Here is an 18,801-nt window from a genome sequence, read left to right as displayed (position 1 = left end):
CTCAGAATTTAGGTGACTGGACCAGGGTGTCACGGCTTCGCAGGTGACCTCTGACAGCAAATCCAATTTAGTTTAGTGTCTAACAACCGTGTAGGGATGTTATTAGGACCATGTTTCTCCGAATGTCTTTCTCAAAGTTTGTTATTTCTGTCTTAAAATGATTTCATCCTGCTCTCCATGGTTTTTGGCCACTGAGATAGGCCAACATTTATTTTTAAGCAGCTTGTAATCAGAATGGAAGGCCTACGATGAAAAGAGAAAACATGCTTTGGCAACGTATCCACAACATCCAATCCTCTTGGGAGCAGACTCAATTCAAGGAACCAATTTCATTTCTAATATGAGTTGATTTCCACAGCCTCTTACATTAAGGGCTTAGCAGTATCCGGGCTTTAACACACAGTGGTTATTGCTGTGACTTCATTTGAATTTATCACATTTAAACCTAGGAGCACTGTGCCCACTCATTATAAAAGCTCAGAAATATTTGGTTGGATGTAAAAACATGTGGAGGGAGCTTCAGCTGGAATCAAATATCCCTCTCAAGAGGGAACATCTTGCCTAATTTTGTTTTTGTTTTTGTTTTTGTCTTTTTGCCTTTTCTTGAGCCGTTCCTGCAGCATATGGAGGTTCCCAGGCTAGGGGTCGAATCGGAGCTGTAGCCACCGGCCTACACCAGAGCCACAGCAACGAGCCAAATCTGTGACCCACACCACAGCTCATGGCAACGCGGGATCCTTAACCCACTGAGCGAGGCCAGGGATCGAACCCGCAACCCCATGGTTCCTAGTTGGATTCGTTAACCACTGTGCCACAACGGGAACTCCCCTGTTTGTTTTTGGTTCTTTTGGGAATGCTTGAGGCATGTGGAAGTTCCCTGGCCAGGGACTGAATCCGCGACACAGCAGAAACAACACCAGCTCCTTAACCCACTGAGCCAACAGGAACGCCTATCCTGCCAGCTTTGATGCTGATGTGCTTTGTTATCCTTAAGACAGGACTGCTGTACCTTTAAAAGGTTAATCCCACCACACCCATATGAACAGTACAAAATGTACTCTATCAAAGTCCATGCCAAGAATGCCACTTCTCTAACCTGGTTGAAAAACAAAGTTGTAACAGGTTAATCCCAATTCTTAAATTAATCAACTTCTAGTTGCCCCTTGGTGTAAAAAGTACTTTCCCACTTTTCTTCCAAAAGAGTAGTCCCTCATGTTTCCATTTGATTTTTATAGAAAGGTTTATTTTTCTTCTCTGCTGACCCTCTGCCACTTTTTCATTTTATAGGGTGAATAAAGGAGGAGTTCCCTTGTGGTGCAGTGGGTTAAGAATCTAACTGCAGCAGCTCAGGTCGCTGCTGAGGCACAGATTCAATCCCCTGTCCAGCGCAGTGGGTTAAGGATCCAGCATCACCGCAGCTGAGGCGTAGGTCACAGCTGGTGCTTGGATTCAATCCCTGGCCTGGGAACTTTCCATGTGCCACAGGTGCAGTCATAAAATTCAAAAAAAAAATAAAATAAAAAAGTGTTTGAGAGAGTTACACCAGGGGAGCAGAAGGCCAGGGGGTTCATTATCATTGGAAACCCATGGCCCTGCCTCCCCCACGCGAGGCATACTGCTAGTCCTCCACTTCACACACAAAGCCACCACCAAAGAGGAAAAAGAAGAAACCCCAGTCACAAATCCTATAGCTTACTGGAAAGGCTTAAGAGCACTAACCGAAACAAATTAAGTCCCATTTCCCCCTTTACCCGCTCAAGGTCTTCCAGGCACAGACTCGGAGGATGGCAAAGAGTATGAAGATGAAAGACACGGCTCTGGCCCTCAGAGCTATCCAAGGAAGCCGGCATGTACACCCTCACAGAGGCAAAAGCAGGATTTTCAGGTGAGGTCTATCTTTTCACAGATGAAAATACCTAGGACACTCACCTGCTCTGCCTCTTCATTCCCCTTTCTTCCCTACAAGGCCCGAAAAGGTGGGGAGCAGTTCCTGGCCATCTTTTTTTTCTTCCAACAAGAGGCCTTCACATATTTATTACTGAGGCAAATTGCTATGCAGAAACACACACACACAGGGGACCCGTTTCCTGATACACCCAACTGTGGCTGTGACGTTTTCAGAGTGACATGGTCAGATGCAAGTGACTGTCACATGGCATAAATACATGTGTCACCTCATGTGCGGAGGCTCCCTACAAACCCAGCTTGGTTCACCTCCAATGTCTTCTTTTCGAATTGTACCTGATTTTACCAGTTTTCATTCGAATCCATTGGGGGATGGGACGATGTTGCATTTGTTTCTTGGCCAGGAATCACTTGATCCTGAAAGTCTTGTGAGAAGACAGGGCAAGGAACTAATTCAACCGCACACAGGATGGCAGAGAAGAGAGTCTGGAAGGTGCCGTCGGGGGTGGGGCTTGGGGAGGTCTGGCCATCTTTGCTACAGCACAAGATTCATTTCTACTTAAGCGTCCTTAAGATGACATTGGGGGTAGGAAAAGAGGAAAACAGTAATCAGAGAATACAAATAAAAACGGTGGAAGCTTCCATTCACATACTGACCCCTGTTCTAAGTGCTTTCCATACAGCAGCTCACTGAGTCCTCCAGAAACTGGCTGGAGCAGGGATTACCATACCCACGTACAAAGCAGAAAACAAAGGCAGGAGGCAGAGAGCTGGTCAACGCAGAGCCAAGATCTAAGCCAAGGCTGGGATTTTAACCACATCATGGTGCCCCGTTGCTGAAGGGAAGGGAGGGGAAAAATGAGAAGAGGCTGCTCTAGTGGGTGATTATTTCATTAGAAGCATGAGTTCAATCCCTGGCCTGAGGAACTTCCGTAAGCTGCAGGTACAGCCATTTAAAAAAAAAAAAAAAAAAGCAGTATTATTCTAACTAGATATAAGATTTCCATCTAGTTTTCTCTAGTAAAAGCTCCATAATCCCCTTCAGCGATACTAGCTAAGCCTATAGCACAATGACTCCATTCTAAAGTGAATTAAGTCTTCTGATCAATCCTTTGGGCAGATGGAGTTTGACTGCCACCTTCCTTGGAACTCTTCCTATCTTGGGGTACTGAGATCTCTGTTCTGGATAATCTGATTACTGCCTATCTAGATGATCTTGTTCATCTGGTTTATAGCCTTGATTCCCATTGGTCAGGGCCTGGTGGCTTCTTTCCCCAAACAAACCTTCACTTTCCCATTCAATTCCATTCAAGAGGCATTTATTGTGCATGAATGGACAGCCTCACTTAACTCTTTCCATTAAGTGCAGAAACACAGAGCAGCAGTGAGACTTTCCTTCTCCACTGTCCACGCTTGGGTTCCACAGCAAGGACATCAACGCAGACTGTTTCCCAGAGCTCATTACAAAAGAAAGCACTGCTCTTTCCCAAAGAGTTTCTGCCAAGGCACTTACTGCTGCTGATCCATTTATGCAATCCCACTTTCTAAGAGAACATTTTGTCACAGAAGATTTAGTGTGCAGCTCCCTGGAGCATCTTCCTGTAGCGTGCACCCATTGTTTTGAAGGCATCTAGGGTCTCCCACACAAGATCTTTTGGTTTAATTAGCCACAAGCCAGCTCTCATGACAAGACCCCAAATGCCAAAGCATCCTTCCAAAAATCATTAGTGGGGGAAAAAAAAAATCCTAGATGAAACTTCTAAAAACAAAACTTTTAGGAAATATGTGACAGTGGAACTGTGCAATTATTTAGGACAGAAAGTGAGACTGGATTCCCATTCTGAGCTGGGTGGTTAGAGAGCTGAGACAGTAACAATACTTGTTAAAGTCAGAAAAGAAGGAAAACAAACATTTTAGGAATTTTCACATTAAGTCATGGAGTGTGTATCCACCAGAAGCCAATTTAGCAGGAACACGTACTGTATAGTTTTCCCCCAACAGACGCTTGATGCTGCCAACACTCCTGTAATTGTCTGCTGTACAGAGCTGGAGGTGAAACTGCACACGCCGAGTGTTATTTTTTACTTAAGTGGACCCGTTTGGGTTATGGCAACTCCTCCCGCTTTCTGTAATCTTGGCTCAATACCAGAGAACACTTCAGAGAGACCTGAGTGAATTACTTCATGCAGGTGCCCTTCAGCAGCCCCCATGACTCCCCCAGAGGCTGTTTCCTCCCTCAGGTCCCTCTCCTCCAGCAGCAACCCCAACACAACACCCCTCCCTCGGTCGCCCCAGATCTCAGCATGATGCACGGCAAATTCCGGGTCCAGGGAAGAAGGGAGACTGACACAAGGTCAGGACTCAAGAATACAAAACTGTAATAAGGACTCCTTTGTCTCTAAGAAGCAAAATTAATAAGCTGGCCAAACACTTGGCTAAATGTTTTCAGTCTGATATTACTGTTGCAGGTAACCCTTATAATCAAGTACCATTTGTATCACTGAAGCAGTAACACCTTTCTTCTTTCTCTCTCTTACATACGCATATATATACAAGTACCTAAAAAAAAAAAAAAAAAAAAGACTCATAGAAATAGGTCTAACATACCTGTTTGCAAACCCAATAAGCTTTATAACATAGAGGCATTTTAAAGACATGAATGCTCATGGATTGGGTTTACAAAAATCTATTTTTTTACTCCTATGAGACCAGGCCTGCTTTTGAACTTGTAAATTCTGAACCATTCAAATCCCTCAAGCTGCTTTCTTGCCAGAGCATTTCCCCCAATCACCAAAATGACGGGCTGTGTAACTGAAACTTAAACCCTGTGTTTTTGAATTACTTTCTCTAGATCATTAGAACATTGTGTTTTGAAAAGCTGTTTGATGTTCAAGGGAGAGTATTTATTTTCAAAATAACAATCATAAGGAAGTCCCGGTTGCCAGAGGAAACTATTGTGAAGTATCTAAAAATGTTTCAAATCCAACCTTGAACCCAAGAGGAAATGTCCACATGCCATTTCCCTGCTCAAAAACCTTCAATGGCTCCCCACTGCCTCCTGGATAGAGTTCAAGCTTGGTAGCCTGGCATTCACGAGGCTGCCAGCCTGGCTGGCACCTGCTCCCTAGATGCATCTCCCTGCCTCCTTGATGTGAATTTTCTGCACTGGCCAAACTGGATCAACACCTTGTTTCCCAAACCCCGGTGGGCATTGCTGCCTTCACACTCTGCTGCACCACTGCCGCTCACTCACAGTTCTGGCTCCTCCACCTCTCCCTCTGAGGCCCCAAAGAAGGTCCAACTCCTGCAAGAAGCTTCACCCCAGGCCCTGGTGCTCCAGACTGGGGCAGCTCCCTGTGAGGCTCAGCAGTCCATAGGGTCTGCACTTGCTCCCTTATTCATTTTCAAATGTTTTACTGTCTTGCTTACCCTTTCACCCTCCTCTTTTCAATAGATACTGGAGGCCTCTCTGTACGCATCATCTGGCACTGAGAACATGCTAGCTTGTCCTGTCACTCATCCTTTCACCCAAAGTTCTAGCGGCTCTACTAAATTGCCATCTCCTTGAGACCAGCTGCCAAACCATACCCTTGTCTTGTCTTCCCCAGGGGGCAGTAATGCCCAGTGGGATGCTATTTCTGGGGACTGTCCACAGTGCTTCCAGCCCCTACAGCTTCCTCTGCTGCTTTCTCATCTTCATATCATCAACTCAAGGAAAGGGACTGATCTGGGGTAAGACTTGGCCTACCACGGGCCAGATGCCATGCTGGCCCCTCATGCTCATTAGAAAGCTCACATCAACCCACCAAAGTGTTACTTTGAAGATGAGAAAGTGAAGGGGCAGAAAGAGTGAAGATCTATTCATCAAAGGACCATTTGGAGGAAGGAGGAATTATTATTCTGGAAAGTCTTGCTTGAAGGCACAAAAATGAACTAGACTTTTCTCCTCTCCTAGCACCTAACATGGCTTTATGGTTTCTTTACCTCCAAGGTCCTGTATTTCCTTAAAGTATAATTATTGTCTATTAGGAAAATTCAATAGTAACATCAATTGATTTACTAGCCATATATGGCATGGAGAAATCCTCTATTCCATAACTTCTTTGAAGTGCATTTAGTTTTCTTTCTTTCTCTCTCTCTCTCTCCCTTCCTCCCTCCCTTTCTTTCTTTCTTTCTTTCTCTCTCATCTCCCTCTCTCGGCTGTACCATGCAGGTGTTTGATATGGGATCTCAGTTCCCAGACGAGGGACTGAACTCAGCTGCAGTGGTGAAAGCACTGAGTCCTAACCACTAGATCAACAGGGAACTCCCCTTGTTTGAATTTTCTGATCTCATCCATGAGCAAGCAGCATTGAATAAAGGTTATAGTTAGCCACTCGAGGTTACTTAAAACTCAGAGGTGAAGAGAAGGGTGAGCAAGACTTGGCAGAGAAACAGAGAAGAACTTCCAATTCCAGAGGCCTGAACTGGCCAGGAAGGGAAAAGCATGGAGGCTGCCCGGGAGTCTGACATAAGCTCCTCCTATAAAAAATGAGATCAGATGGGAGTGAGGACATCACTTACAGCGGCAGATCCTGGGTGCTTACTGTGTGCCAGACACTGTGCCAAGTATTCTCCAAGCATCAGGTCGTATGAATTTCAACAATCCTAGGAGGCAGGTCCAGTGATTACTCCCAAGTTCCAGATGGGAAATCCACAGCTCAGATCATTTAAAGGACCTGCCCAAGATCATGAGCAAGCATGGCAGACACAGCTGTGTTTGTCTTTCGGCTCTTATGCCCTACAACACTGCTTCACTGCCTGGATGGACAGCTCATTCTGACGGACGTGTGAATGGCAGTCAGGAGACATCTAGGTCTGAAGATCTTTTAAGTTTATTGCAAAACAATGGTTTAGTGGTTTCAGATTAGGACATTTGCTGAGGGAACACCAAATATCATAATAAAGATATTAGACGGGACCAAAATTCTCAACCATTCCCATCAGAGAATCAAATGCAGGCCCTGTTCCTCCTCATCCATCTCCCATGTATTCTTTTCCGATATGTTTTCCATCTTAATACTTCCCCTACCACCTTCCCTCTTCCCTCCATTTTCTCTGCTGAGACATAAAAAATGATTCCTGGGTAAAAGTGATTAGTGCTGGTCGGAACAGAGGTTCCTGAGAAACCTAATCCATCACTGCTGTCTCTCACCCTCCGGCTCTCTGCATTAGGATGTTATCACGGCTCCTTTCTTCCCACCTCCCCCACCCCCTTCCTTCTTCTCTACCTAGTTCTGTCTTTATATTGCTATTTTTCTAGTCTGGTAGACACAGTGCTGAACTGAAAAGCCTCTGCCAAGCTCCTTGGCAGCAGCCGGCCTGCAGGAATCCTGCCCACCGTGGCAGCGCAGAGAAGACAGCACCTCTGGGCAGACAGGGAGGGGAGGGGCCCGCATTTGGGGTCTGGCTAGAACACAGGCAGGCCAGGTTTCCCTGGCATATCAACTGCCCTCCGAAGCTGGGCTTTCTCATCATGCCAGGGTCAGGATTACAATTTCTCGCTGGCGCTTGCTAGAGCTCGCCTGGGAAGGGAGGCAAGAGTGGGGGCGGGAGGGTGGCAGGCAGCCAGCACGCCACCCAGCGCTGGGCGAGCTCCACAGGGCACAGCCACGTGCCTGGAGCACACGGTCACACAGGCGGGCAGCCAGGGGTGCTGGGGCTTGCACAAGAGCTGGGGGCTGGGGGCGGCGGGGGGGGGGGGGTGTGCTGTTTCCACGCTGAAAGAATAGGAGGTTGCTAAGCCAGAAGTGCCGCTACTGGGGCTAACATCACAGAAGTGGCTTGTACTAGCTCAGAATGAAGGAGAAAAGTCAAGCTGGCTACACAGAACAGGGTTTGGGCATGCTGGCAAAGAAAAACAAAAGCATGCACATCCTATTTTTGCAGAGGGAAGAGCACTGGATGAAACAAATCCCTAAACGGAGACTGCGGCTGGGGATAAGCCCTTCCTCTCCCTACTCACACGCCATGACATTATTCTAGTTTTGGAGTCTGAGTGTACATGTGCCACACACCCTGCTAGAACTCCACAGGAGGGGGACTATTTATAGTGCCCCTTCTATTCATGAGTAAAGAGAGATTTAAAGAGGTCAAAAAACTGACACAAAGTTACACAGCAAGCCAATGCGTGTCCAGGAGGTGGACCCAAGCCCCTGGGTCTTAACCACCAAGGCACACTTGCTGTCCACACCTATCTGGGAATATCCCTTCCCAGAAGGCTAGGATCAGCTGTCCTGGGAATGCTACACATGACAAAGTCAAGAGAACAAGGCAAGCCTGTCCTCCACAGACTATGGTGGAGAAGACAGACCTCTGCAAGAAACAGAACCAAAAAAGTCCTGCCTGCCTCCTAAACAGAGCTATCCCAGGAGGAGTTCCCATCATGGCTCAGTGGTTAACAAACCCGGCTAGGATCCATGAGGATGCAGGTTCAATCCCTGGCCTCACTCAGGGGGTTAAGGATCCGGCATTGCCGCGAGCTGTGGTGTAGGTCAAAGATGCAGCTCAGATCCCTCATTGCTGTGCCTATGGCGTAGGCTGGCAGCTGTAGCTCCAATTCGACCCCTAGCCTGGGAACCTCCATGTGCCATGGGTGCGGCCCTAGGAAAGACAAAAGGCAAAAAAAAAAAAAAAAAAAAAGCTATCCCTGCCCGAACCGCCCCACCATCCCCACCCCCCAACTCTGTGACCTCCTTGATCCTGATGAAGGAAAAGCACTTCCAAGATACCTGAGGCACAGTGCACCTCACGGCACTCCCAATCTGCAGACATACCAACATGCCAGATGGGAAAATAGAGGAACTGCTTGCCCTTAAGGGAAGGGAGAAACTAGAGCTTTATCTCATGATGTTAGAAAAAGCAAGTGAATCCTGTTGCCTCAGCAGGACTTCCCATAATCCCAAAACCACCAGCACAGAACTCCCCTTCATCATTGTTCAGATCCACGGCCAGCATTTTCCTTCCCTGTCATAACCTCATGACAAGGGAAGGTCAGTAAAAACGGAACATAGGTTTCACCCTATGAAGGTGCAATGGCTTCTCCCCTACCTCCCCACTCTGCTTGGGCCACCCACTCATGCCCCCCTCTCCCCAACACCACCACATGGAAGAGTTTTCACTTCGCTCCGTAACCAGCTCTTGTCACAGCCTAGTCTCTGTGCTCAGAACTGGAAAGAGAGGCTTCTCAATTCTCAGTTGAATACGGGTCTAACAGTGGTAGGACACCCCCAAGCTATTCAAAGAAAAACCACCAGAGGAAACAATTTCAAATCTGGCTTTACAAGCATGTGATTTAAAAATAACTCTGCCTTTGTCTGCTATAGATGACTTTCCCTAAAGGGACTGCTGTCCTTAAAGCACTCGCTCAATTCTCAGAGCAAACTGATTATTTTCCTAGGACCCAGCACATACCTCCAGCAAAGCACTCTTGGGTACCACCTCTGACAGTATCTGATAAGCAAACGTCAAAGCGGTCAGGATGATTCCTGCCATCTCTGCGGCACCTCCGGGGACTGCACAGCCTGTGCAGGTGGCTCTAGCATCCAGGCACCAGCACTCTTCCTTTAGTACGACGTCAGCTCAGAAAGCTCAGCAATAACCTCACAGCCATAGGAGGTGTCAATGGATCCCTGGGTTATTTCTTCAAGGAAAACTGTATTTAGATATTTAATTTATTCTTTGATCAGACAGCTACACAGAGGAATAAGGATGGGTGTATAAAACAAGAAAGGAGCTGGAAGCCAGTCGGGGTAAATGGTAAGAGAATCCACAAGACTGCTCACCTGGGGTACGCCTAGAAGTGCATAATCTGTCACCTTAGGGCTTCATTTCCATTCAACTACACAAGTAGCAGTAATGGCACAATGCTACAGAGTGTAACTCAAAAGACGCATGCCGAGCAGAGAGCAGAAGACAAATGTTTAGGAAAACTGCTTTGCAATTATCTGCTGATTAGCCTGACGCCTTAGTTTTATCAACTAACAGTGTATAACTATGTTCTTATTAACATTATATTTCTTCTTGGCAACTTAAGGTCTCCTGACTTTCTCCAAAGTTTTGCCATAAAATGTTACAGAAGTAGAAAAGCATCCATGTGTGTGACAGGATGCCGAATTAAGCCCAGATTTTGCAGTTCAAGTTGAAAGTCTAGAGCAGTAGTTCTCAGCAGGAGTGATTCTGCCCACAGGGGACATGTGGCAGTGACTGGAGACATTTTTATTTGTCACAGGGTAGAGTGTAGGACCAAACATCCTACAGTGCACAGGACAGTCCCTATGACAAAGACTCACCTGAAACGCTAACAGCGCCAAAGCTGAGAAATCTTGCTTGAGACTGAAATTCTACAATTCCCGGAATGTTCACAGCTACGTCTGTGCTCCGCCCTTCTGAGGACTTATTTTCCTCAAGATTAACTTGGTGGTTCTATTCTGGTCACCTCTGCGATTACGCAGAATAATCAAAAAAAGTTCTCCTTTTTCAGGTTTGCTTGTAATAGAGCATCCATCCATTCCACATTCCCTAGCATCTTACCTCACAGCGTAATCTTTATAATGGTCAGCACTGTGAGAACAGCAGTGCCACGTTAGCTGCATTTGGTATTTTAAGAAGAGCTCTAACTTCTCTTCCCTGTTTTTCAGGAGTATCATTGAGTTTAAATGAACTGAAGATTACGTTGAAGTATGTTTCTATTATGAAAAAAAGACGTTTAAATGAAGAGCTTATTTCTAGATCCCAGGGCCCTCTTTAACTCTATAACCTAAGAAAATGATATCCATTGAAACTCAGGAGTCCTCTGCTGTGGACTGCAAACCGGACTGGGGTATCACAAATTTCTGAAAGTCAATGATTAACACTGATTCTAATGAGCTCTAACAAATGACTTTTAAGGAAGCTTCAAGCTCTAAAAACTTGATTCTTAATTTTCAGGAAGAACCCAGGTGGGAACACAACATTTGCATGCCTCTTGGGGAAAAAAATAAAACAGTATTTCCAACATGGCACACATCCTGTACTCAAAAGAAGACTGAGACATACTTGTCAACTGAGTGTAAGAGTTAGGCTTAGAATACCTCAAGCCAAAAGCTAGTGGTCAAAATCTCCTCACATTTCTCTCCAGAATAAGGGGTTATACACTGCACACTTAATTACTCTATGAAGATAAACAATGATCATAACTGCTTTCATTAAAAAACACTCAGTGCTAGTCACTTGCCCCTTTCTACTTTATCTATAGTTTCCACAAATAACCCAGTCAAGTAGACATCACACCCTCCTACACAAAGGGAAACTGAGGCCCCAAGAGGTTGGGTCACTTTGCAAGTCACATGGCGAGGAAGTGGTCATCTCATCCTGCAGAGCACCACGGCCTTCTCACTGGGGCGCTGTCCCCTTCCTCCTGGCTGTTTTCTCACTCTGAATAGTTATTTATTTTGTCGTCTGTTCCTTGGAAGAAACTGGGACAATGGCCCTGTACCTTCTAAGGGACAAGGGCTCCGGGCCACATACAGGAGGGTTTCCCCAAGCTTCTGCAGCCTCCCGAGGTGGTCAGAGGCCAAGACGAAATTCCATTCCAGCCAGAAGCCTTGATGTCATCATTCAAAGTGAGTTTTGGGGAAGGGGCAGCACCAAGAAATTTGAGGGGAGCGCTTTAACTCCAAGACTAACATTTCAAGGCAGCGACATCCTCTTCCTCCTCTGCGCCATTTCCTTTCATTTCAATCTCGCTCTGCGTGGCACAGAAATTCTATACGAGTTGAGGACACGGAGTTCAGGAATGATCTCTAGCACAAGTCTCCCATTGTCCTGCTTTCTGTCCTCCCTGCAGCTAAGGCCCCTGGCTCGGCGACCTTCCTGACAATTTATCCGGCTGAATCTTTGTTCCTGGTTACCAGTGCACATGAAATGGCCTTTCTTCCTGTTCATTTTGTACTACAGGGTGCAAAAGGCACCAAGACAGAGCCACCTCCACTCATGTTTATATCTGAGCATTTAACAGTGGGTTTTGAAACACTGGTCATTTCAGGTAATGTTTTTGTGTAATGTTTCAACACCATTTAAAGCTAGCCTTGTGGGTTTTGATAAAAGTGGATTACATGTGGTGGACAGATGAAAATGAAAAGAAAAAAAAGGAAGGACAATTTGGTGTACAGGAATAGTGAAGAAAGAATGATAGGCTCTAATGCTCAAGAAGCCTAAGCCAGGCGGAATATGAGAGATGCTTCTAGATTCAGTTCCTCAATCAGTGACAACACAAGGTGAAATGGATGAAAAAGCTATCTGCCCAACACCCCTGACTTGCATTTGTTTTCTTTAGGCCAGAAAACAGGACAGAGGTAAAGCACAGCCTTACAGAGAGTCTCCCAAATCAATCAGCAAAATCTTATTATCTGTGTATTTGGGAAATGAGGGAAAGAGACAGAAGGTGAGATAGATGGCTTCATTAGCTAAGTCATTAGCTGTAGGTTGGTTGCAGTTCTTGAGTCAGCTGCATTAGAATCCCCTAGGGAGCTGGCTGAAAACGCATATTCCTAGGCTTCACCCAGATCTGAAAAATCAGAATTTCTGGGGGTAGGTCCATAGAATTTGCCTTCAGCTAACTCTCTAGGTGACACACTCATTGAAGTGGGACAACCACTACTGTGGCTGAAATACAAGACTCCACTTTTAAGGTATGCTAAAAGCACCCCTGATTGTTAAGGCGACTGTGTCACCCACATCCTGTGACCTTTATTTATTTATTTATTTATTTTTGGCTGTGCCCACTGCATATGGAAGTTCCCAGCCAAGGGACTGAACCCGCACCAAGGCCCTGCAATGACGTCAGATCCTTAACCCACTGTGCCATAAAAGAACTCATGTCACCCCCATCCTGCCCCACCTTTCCCCCTCCTCCCCATTTGAAGGGAGAACCTTTTGAGAGTTTACCTGGTCTGATGGGGCTCTGCATGCAGGTCGGGGACGGGATGCCAGGGTGAATGGGTGCAGAGGCCCGGCTGCTGAGGTCCATGACGGAGGGTGCAGCCGAGGAAGCTGGCTGCAGCCCAGGAGGGTGAGGGCTGTGGTCATGCTGAGATGGGCTGGGGGGAATGCCATTTTCCGACAAAAACTCCTCCAGGTCCATGTATTCCAACTGGAAAGTATCTCCGTCATAGGGAAGGGTTTTGTCCCATAAGGTGGGTCCCAAGAATGCAGACTGGGGGACCGTCGGGCTATTACTCTCATCATCCAGCTTCTTTTCCTTGTCTTTATCTTTACTAAATGCTGCAAAAAAAAAAGGGGGGGTGGGTGGGAAGATTGGACTTTAAAAAATAAAATAAAAAAGTGTCCCTTTTTTGTCACCCCTCCTGGCTTCTGCTACAAAACTACTTTCCACACACACCAGGGCTCTTCTCTGGCTGCTGGCTTTGTGGCTCTAGAGTTAAAAGTTCAGGCAGGACATGGATCTCTGCCTGTTTTTCAACATCTTCCTATTTACTTTGGAAAGAAAGCACTAGTCCTTGGGACAGGGTTAGAGACCTATCTAGCATATAAACAAGACAGCACAGGCTTCAGTGCATTATTTGAGAAGACAAATAATAATTGAAATCTATAGAGGGAAGAAAACACCTGCAATTACATACAACTGCTGTGATTTATAAGAAAACAGCCAATAACCAGGCATGATTTATCTTCCAGGAAATTCATTACAGTAACAATATGAGGTCATTCAGACTTAGAAAGCCAGTACATGGCTAATTCTTTTTTTATATGTAATTTTTAAAGTTTCATTGAAGTATAGCTAATTTACAAGGCTGTGATAATTTCTGCTGTACAACAAAATGACCTAGTCATACACATACACATATGCATTCTCTCTGATTCTTTCCCCCCATAAATTATCACAGAATACTGGGAATACTCTGTGCTATACAGCAGGTCCCTTTTAGCCAACTGTTCTATATACTTCAGTGTGCATTGCATTGGTGACTCTAATTTTGGTAAAACAAGGACTCTCTTCCCTTGAGTACCTACGATATACCTTGTTCTTTCCACATATTTCCTCCCTCCAAACATCTCATAGTAAACTTGCAAATATTGACTATCCCCATTCACAATGAAGAAATGGAGGCTTTAAGACTTACAGGAGCTTAACAAATGTCTCAGATTGCAGAGAGGAGAGCCGAAAACTTCCTAGTCCACATGTTTTTCCTTCTAAAGTCACTGCAGTACATTGTATTTTAACAACAGAGCTTTTTTGTTTTGCTTTGCTTTTATTTTATTAAAAAAATTCTTCTTAATTTTTTCTGGCTGCACCTGCAGCATGTGGAAGTTCCCAGGCCAGGGATCGAACCTGCTCCACAGCAGTGACTAGAGCCACTGCAGTGACAATGCCAGATCCTTAGCTGCCATAATGAAACTCCTTGTTTTGCTTTTAAATACAAAGTGTTTTCTTCCTCCCACCTCCAAAAAGCTTAAGTATGATCCAACTCAAAACATACACAACCTGTCAAAAAGCACAGCTACCAGAAAAGGTGGTTCCTCTATCTACCTGTGATGGAGGTGTGCAGCTATTTTCTACCTAGATGTGTCGTTCACCCAATTACATCTTTCTTTACATTTTAATAAATTATACTTGATTTACAATATTGCAGTAATTTCTGTGGCCCAACAAAGTGATTCAGTTATACATATACACATATCCATTTTTTAAAATTCTTTCCTCATGCAGGTTATTACAGAAGATTGAAGAGAGTTCTCTGTGCTATACAGCAGGTCCCCACGGACCATCCATTCCATATACAATAGTGTGCTTAAACCAGTTACAAACCCCCATTGGATCTTCAACCAGTAATCTGGATTTGGACAAGTCTAGTACTCAGGCGTGGGTAGAATCTGGGATTAAGGAATTTGGCTTCTGAGTTTCTTCCTTAGGGAAACACAGCCTCCACCGCCATCCATTCTAATCCTCCACAGTCTCATCTCCTGAGAGTCTGACTTCAAAACACCCACAGATACACAAGCCTGCAGACAGCACCTTCCCCCCAAGTGCTACTCCATAAAGGAGAGTCAAGAGGGAGCTATGTTCTGCAGACTGCGAACCAAACCCCTCAACTCTTCCAATGCAACAGGTTGTCCCTGCTAGGAAAGAAGATGCGAGTCCTCCAGAGCTACTTGTAACCAGATTATGTTTCAAGACCACACTGTGAGCCTCACGATTTGCATCTGCTATTGTAATATGGAAGGCATGAAACCCATCAGTCCCAAAGACAAATCCCGGTAGCATCAGCTCGATTCGGAGCCTCCTCACACGACTCCAGCCAAGGTTGCCTGCGGAAGGTTTGTGACTTACCAAGAAAAGAGCTCAAGCCAAAGGAGGCTCCTGCGCGGTTACACGTGAGCCTGCTCTGCTCTCCCCTCCCACCAAGAAAAGTGCACAGGGAAGGTGGCAGCGTTGGAGGCAGTGCGCTGAAGCCGCCCAGAGACCACTCCCCCACCCCCCCCACCCACCCCCCACCCCCACCCCCGGCCAGCCCCAGCCACCATCCTCCTTTCTGAAGCACCCTGCCCGACCTCACCTCGGGAGTTCCAAACAACTACTAACAGCAGCAATAAGCACGATTCCAATACCAAGGCTCCGCATTAGGGCTCCCCCCTCCCCTGGCTCGAGCCCCCACCCGAGTGGAAGCCTTCCCTCTGGTTTCTCTCCGCAGCCGGCGAAGCTCTGCCCTCGCAGGCAGTTTCACTCTGTGTGCGGCTGAGCCTCAATCTAGGGAACCCTGACCTGTCAAGTTCTATCTCCCACCTGAGCCTCCCGAGCTGGACGCGGGGAGGCCGGGCCGGTCTCCAATGCTATTTTAAACGCGGTTCGGAGAGGGGGTCCCCCCTCTTTGAGAAGGAGGGGTGGGGTGATGGGTGAGCTCTTCAATTTCATCAAAGCAGGGCGGGGGTGCCGGCGGCAGGGATGGAAGGGACGGATGCTCCAGCGGGGGTGCCCGGCCCAGGAGGGGTTCCCCAGGAACGTAGTTCTTTCCCAGAGTGGGGCAGCCAGGAGGGCAGCGCTCACCGTCTTCGTGATGAAGGGGGAGCTTCAGCGGGTTCTCCAGCAAGGACCTGAGCACGCCGTAGGGAGGTGGGATAAAGGTGGGATTCAGGGGGAGCGGTCGGGACATTTTCTCCATCGCGATGCACTCGAATCTTTTTCTTAAAAAAAAAAATAACAAAAAACCCAGTCGCCCCCCAAAATGTTGCTGAGCTTTTTCCTCCGTCCTTTGCCAAAACTACTCGCTTTCGAGGCGGTGGAGAAAGGGGAAGAAAAAAAAAATACTTGTGTCTTTATAAATACATCTACGTAAAAATATAAAAACAAAAAACTTTCAGGTTCCCAGTGCAGATGATCCCTGGAGAGCGCGCCAAGTGGCCGCGGGCTCCTGGGCGACGCGCAGGATGCTCTCACCTGCCTCGAACCTCTCGTCTTGCAAAATGTTCAAAATTGCGAAAAAGGCAGGAAAAAAAAAAAATGCAGACAGCTGCAGAGAGCGGAAGGAACCGCGCCGTCCCGGCCCGGTTGCGCGAGCTCGGAGGCCGCGCGCCTTCCCACCCCACCCCCCTCCCCGCGCCGGCGGCCGCTGCTCCCCAGCGCGCAGCGGCCCCGCAGCGCCCGGCTCAGCGCATCCGGCCGCCCATGTGCCGCGGCCTGACAAGAGTGACGTCAGGGCCCGCACCGCGCGCCGATAGGCGTGCGGGGGCGGGGCCCACGCGGCCCCGCCCGCCCCGCCGCCGCGTGTTTAGCGTCGTCGCGCGCGCAGATTTTCTGGGACTGTGCAGCGCTGGCAAGCTGCAAAAGGACGGGCACCGGGCGCCAGGTCTCCTGGCCACCGACCCGGGCTGCGAATCTAACTTTTTCAGAGTGAAAAGAGGAATGAGAGATTTATCTCTGTACTTTTTAATCTAGGAGTAGTCTAGGGAGTTTTAAAAATATCCAGATGCCCAGGCCACAACCTAGATCAATTAAATCAGACTCTGGGCTGACATCCAAACAATATTAGGGTTTTGTTGTTGTTGTTGTTGTTGTTGTTTTATTTTATTTTATTTTATTTTATTGCCTTTTTGCCGTTTCTTGGGCTGCTCCCCCGCATATGGAGGTTCCCAGGCTAGGGGTCGAATCGGAGCTGTAGCCGCTGGCCTACGCCACAGCCACAGCAACGCAGGATCCGAGCCGCGTCTGCGACCTACACCACAGCTCATGGCAACGCCGGATCCTTGACCCACTGAGCAAGGCCAGGGATCGAACCCACAACCTCAGTGTTCCTAGTTGGATTCGTTAACCCCTGAGCCACGACTGGAACTCCCAGTATTAGTTTTTAAAGCTCCCAGGGTGGTTCCTCTGGGCAGCCAAGTTTGAGAATGATGGGTTTAGATTGAACTGAAGGTAAATACTTATAAATATTTCTCTTGGCCCCAGGCGAGCTTAGCACCCTCTCTCTTGCCCCACCTCTACAAGCACCGAAAAATAAGCACTTGTTACAAGTTCTAATTAGATACAAAAAGTAGAGGGGGGAGCGACAGAGGAGCGCTGTGAACTGTTTCCCACGCTTTCAAGGGATGCATGTTAAATAAAGGCAAGAGAGACACACACTGAAAGGTATTTAAGGAATATTTGCTCTAGGAGAGCGCATAGGGCTGTGCCTGGGTTACAGTAAGGTCTGCGTGGTAATTAAGATAATTTATAAGGTATTCCTTCAAGTGGTATTGGCATTCAAGGCCATCCCAGCTGCTGAGCTTCACATTTTGCCAGTTTGCTCCAGTCGCACCAGTGGTCGCTGAGCGCTGCGTGCACACCCACACCGGTGTGGGTTGGTTGGGAGCGCTGGCATCCTGGCCTGGAGAGCTCCCTGCAGGCTTCAGGGTCTTCCCCTCCCTCCCAGTCTCCTCTCTAAGATTAGAGTAGCGTGATTTGGGGAAAGGTGGCATAGTTTATTGGGAGGTTCCCAAAGTAAGACTCTACTGCAGACATCCAGTTTTGTTTTGTTTTTGTTTTTGTTTTTTAATCTTCAAATAAAGGCAAATAAGATCAGAGAATTTATCCAACATCGTCTGGACAGAGCCAGCACTTGGACCAAAACCTTCTAACGGAAGTCCAGCGTGTCTTGGATGAATATATGTCCCCTAGGTCGTTCCTTCAGTATTAGTTCAAAACAACTTGTGTAAAGCTCTGAATACTATGAGAAGATAAATCAGACCAGAGGGATCAGGTCGATGGGAGCTTACAGACTAGCTGGGGATACGCCATATGTAACCAGTGTGAAAAGGGATGTTCTAAGGGAAACAGAAAGAGTACAGAAGAGGTTTGGAGGATAGAGAGAAGGGAAAGGAACCTGCAAGTTTCCTGAAAACAGAACATTAAAGATATATAGTATTTGTTTGTACATGCAGAAATGAGGGATGAGGATAGGAAAAGGGGAATTCCAGAAGGGAATGACATAGGTGAAGATATGGAGAGAAGAAATTGACAATTTGAGAATGCATTTGTATTTCTCTTGGGTAAACAAGTAGAAATGGAATTGGTTTCATTGGGTAGATGTAGGTTTTACTTTATGAGAAAGTGCCAATTTTCCAAAGTAGGTGACTTAACTCTATTTTTCAGCAGCAGTTGAGAATTCTGGTTGCTTTGGATTCTCACCAACATTCGATGGTGTCAGTTTTTAAACTAAAGTGAGTGCTTTCAATTTGAATTTGAATTTTCCTGATGACACACATTGTTAAGCTCTTTTTCATGTGCTTATTAGTCATTTGTACATCTTTCTTTGCAAAGTGTCTGTACAAGTCCCTTGCCCGTTTTAAAATTGGGTTATCTTTCCTATTGTTGAATCTTAGGAG

The 18,801-nt window shown here is 46.7% G+C and overlaps 1 protein-coding gene and 1 pseudogene across 6 annotated transcripts in view; both read right to left on the bottom strand.

Annotated features, from left to right (window-relative positions):
* The window catches only part of HLF (HLF transcription factor, PAR bZIP family member), a 54,639-nt gene extending 38,010 nt beyond the window's left edge, over positions 1 to 16,629 (bottom strand). For 2 of the 6 annotated variants that reach the window (XM_021067249.2, XM_021067250.2), the window contains exons 1-2: positions 15,989 to 16,629; positions 12,871 to 13,206 (exon numbers count right to left, since the gene is read on the bottom strand). In XM_021067249.2, the coding sequence (XP_020922908.1) occupies positions 12,871 to 13,206; positions 15,989 to 16,103 (451 nt within the window). In that variant the 5' untranslated portion in view covers positions 16,104 to 16,629. Of the gene's footprint in view, positions 1 to 12,870; positions 13,207 to 15,274; positions 15,357 to 15,500; positions 15,709 to 15,988 lie in introns of those variants that run through there. The other 4 variants (XM_021067251.2, XM_021067252.2, XM_084983117.1 and 1 more) reach the window with 3 other exon arrangements.
* Positions 2,056 to 2,575, bottom strand: LOC100736688 (large ribosomal subunit protein eL39 pseudogene; annotated as a pseudogene).
* Positions 16,630 to 18,801: the final 2,172 nt, after the last annotated feature.

The sequence above is a fragment of the Sus scrofa genome, chromosome 12 (genome assembly GCF_054392235.1).
Source record: "Sus scrofa isolate SSC_HxYL_T2T_F1_AM1 chromosome 12, Sscrofa_HxYL_maternal_Yorkshire_Landrace_v2.0, whole genome shotgun sequence".
Taxonomy (NCBI): domain Eukaryota; kingdom Metazoa; phylum Chordata; class Mammalia; order Artiodactyla; family Suidae; genus Sus; species Sus scrofa.
This window is presented reverse-complemented; position numbering and strand designations above follow the sequence as displayed.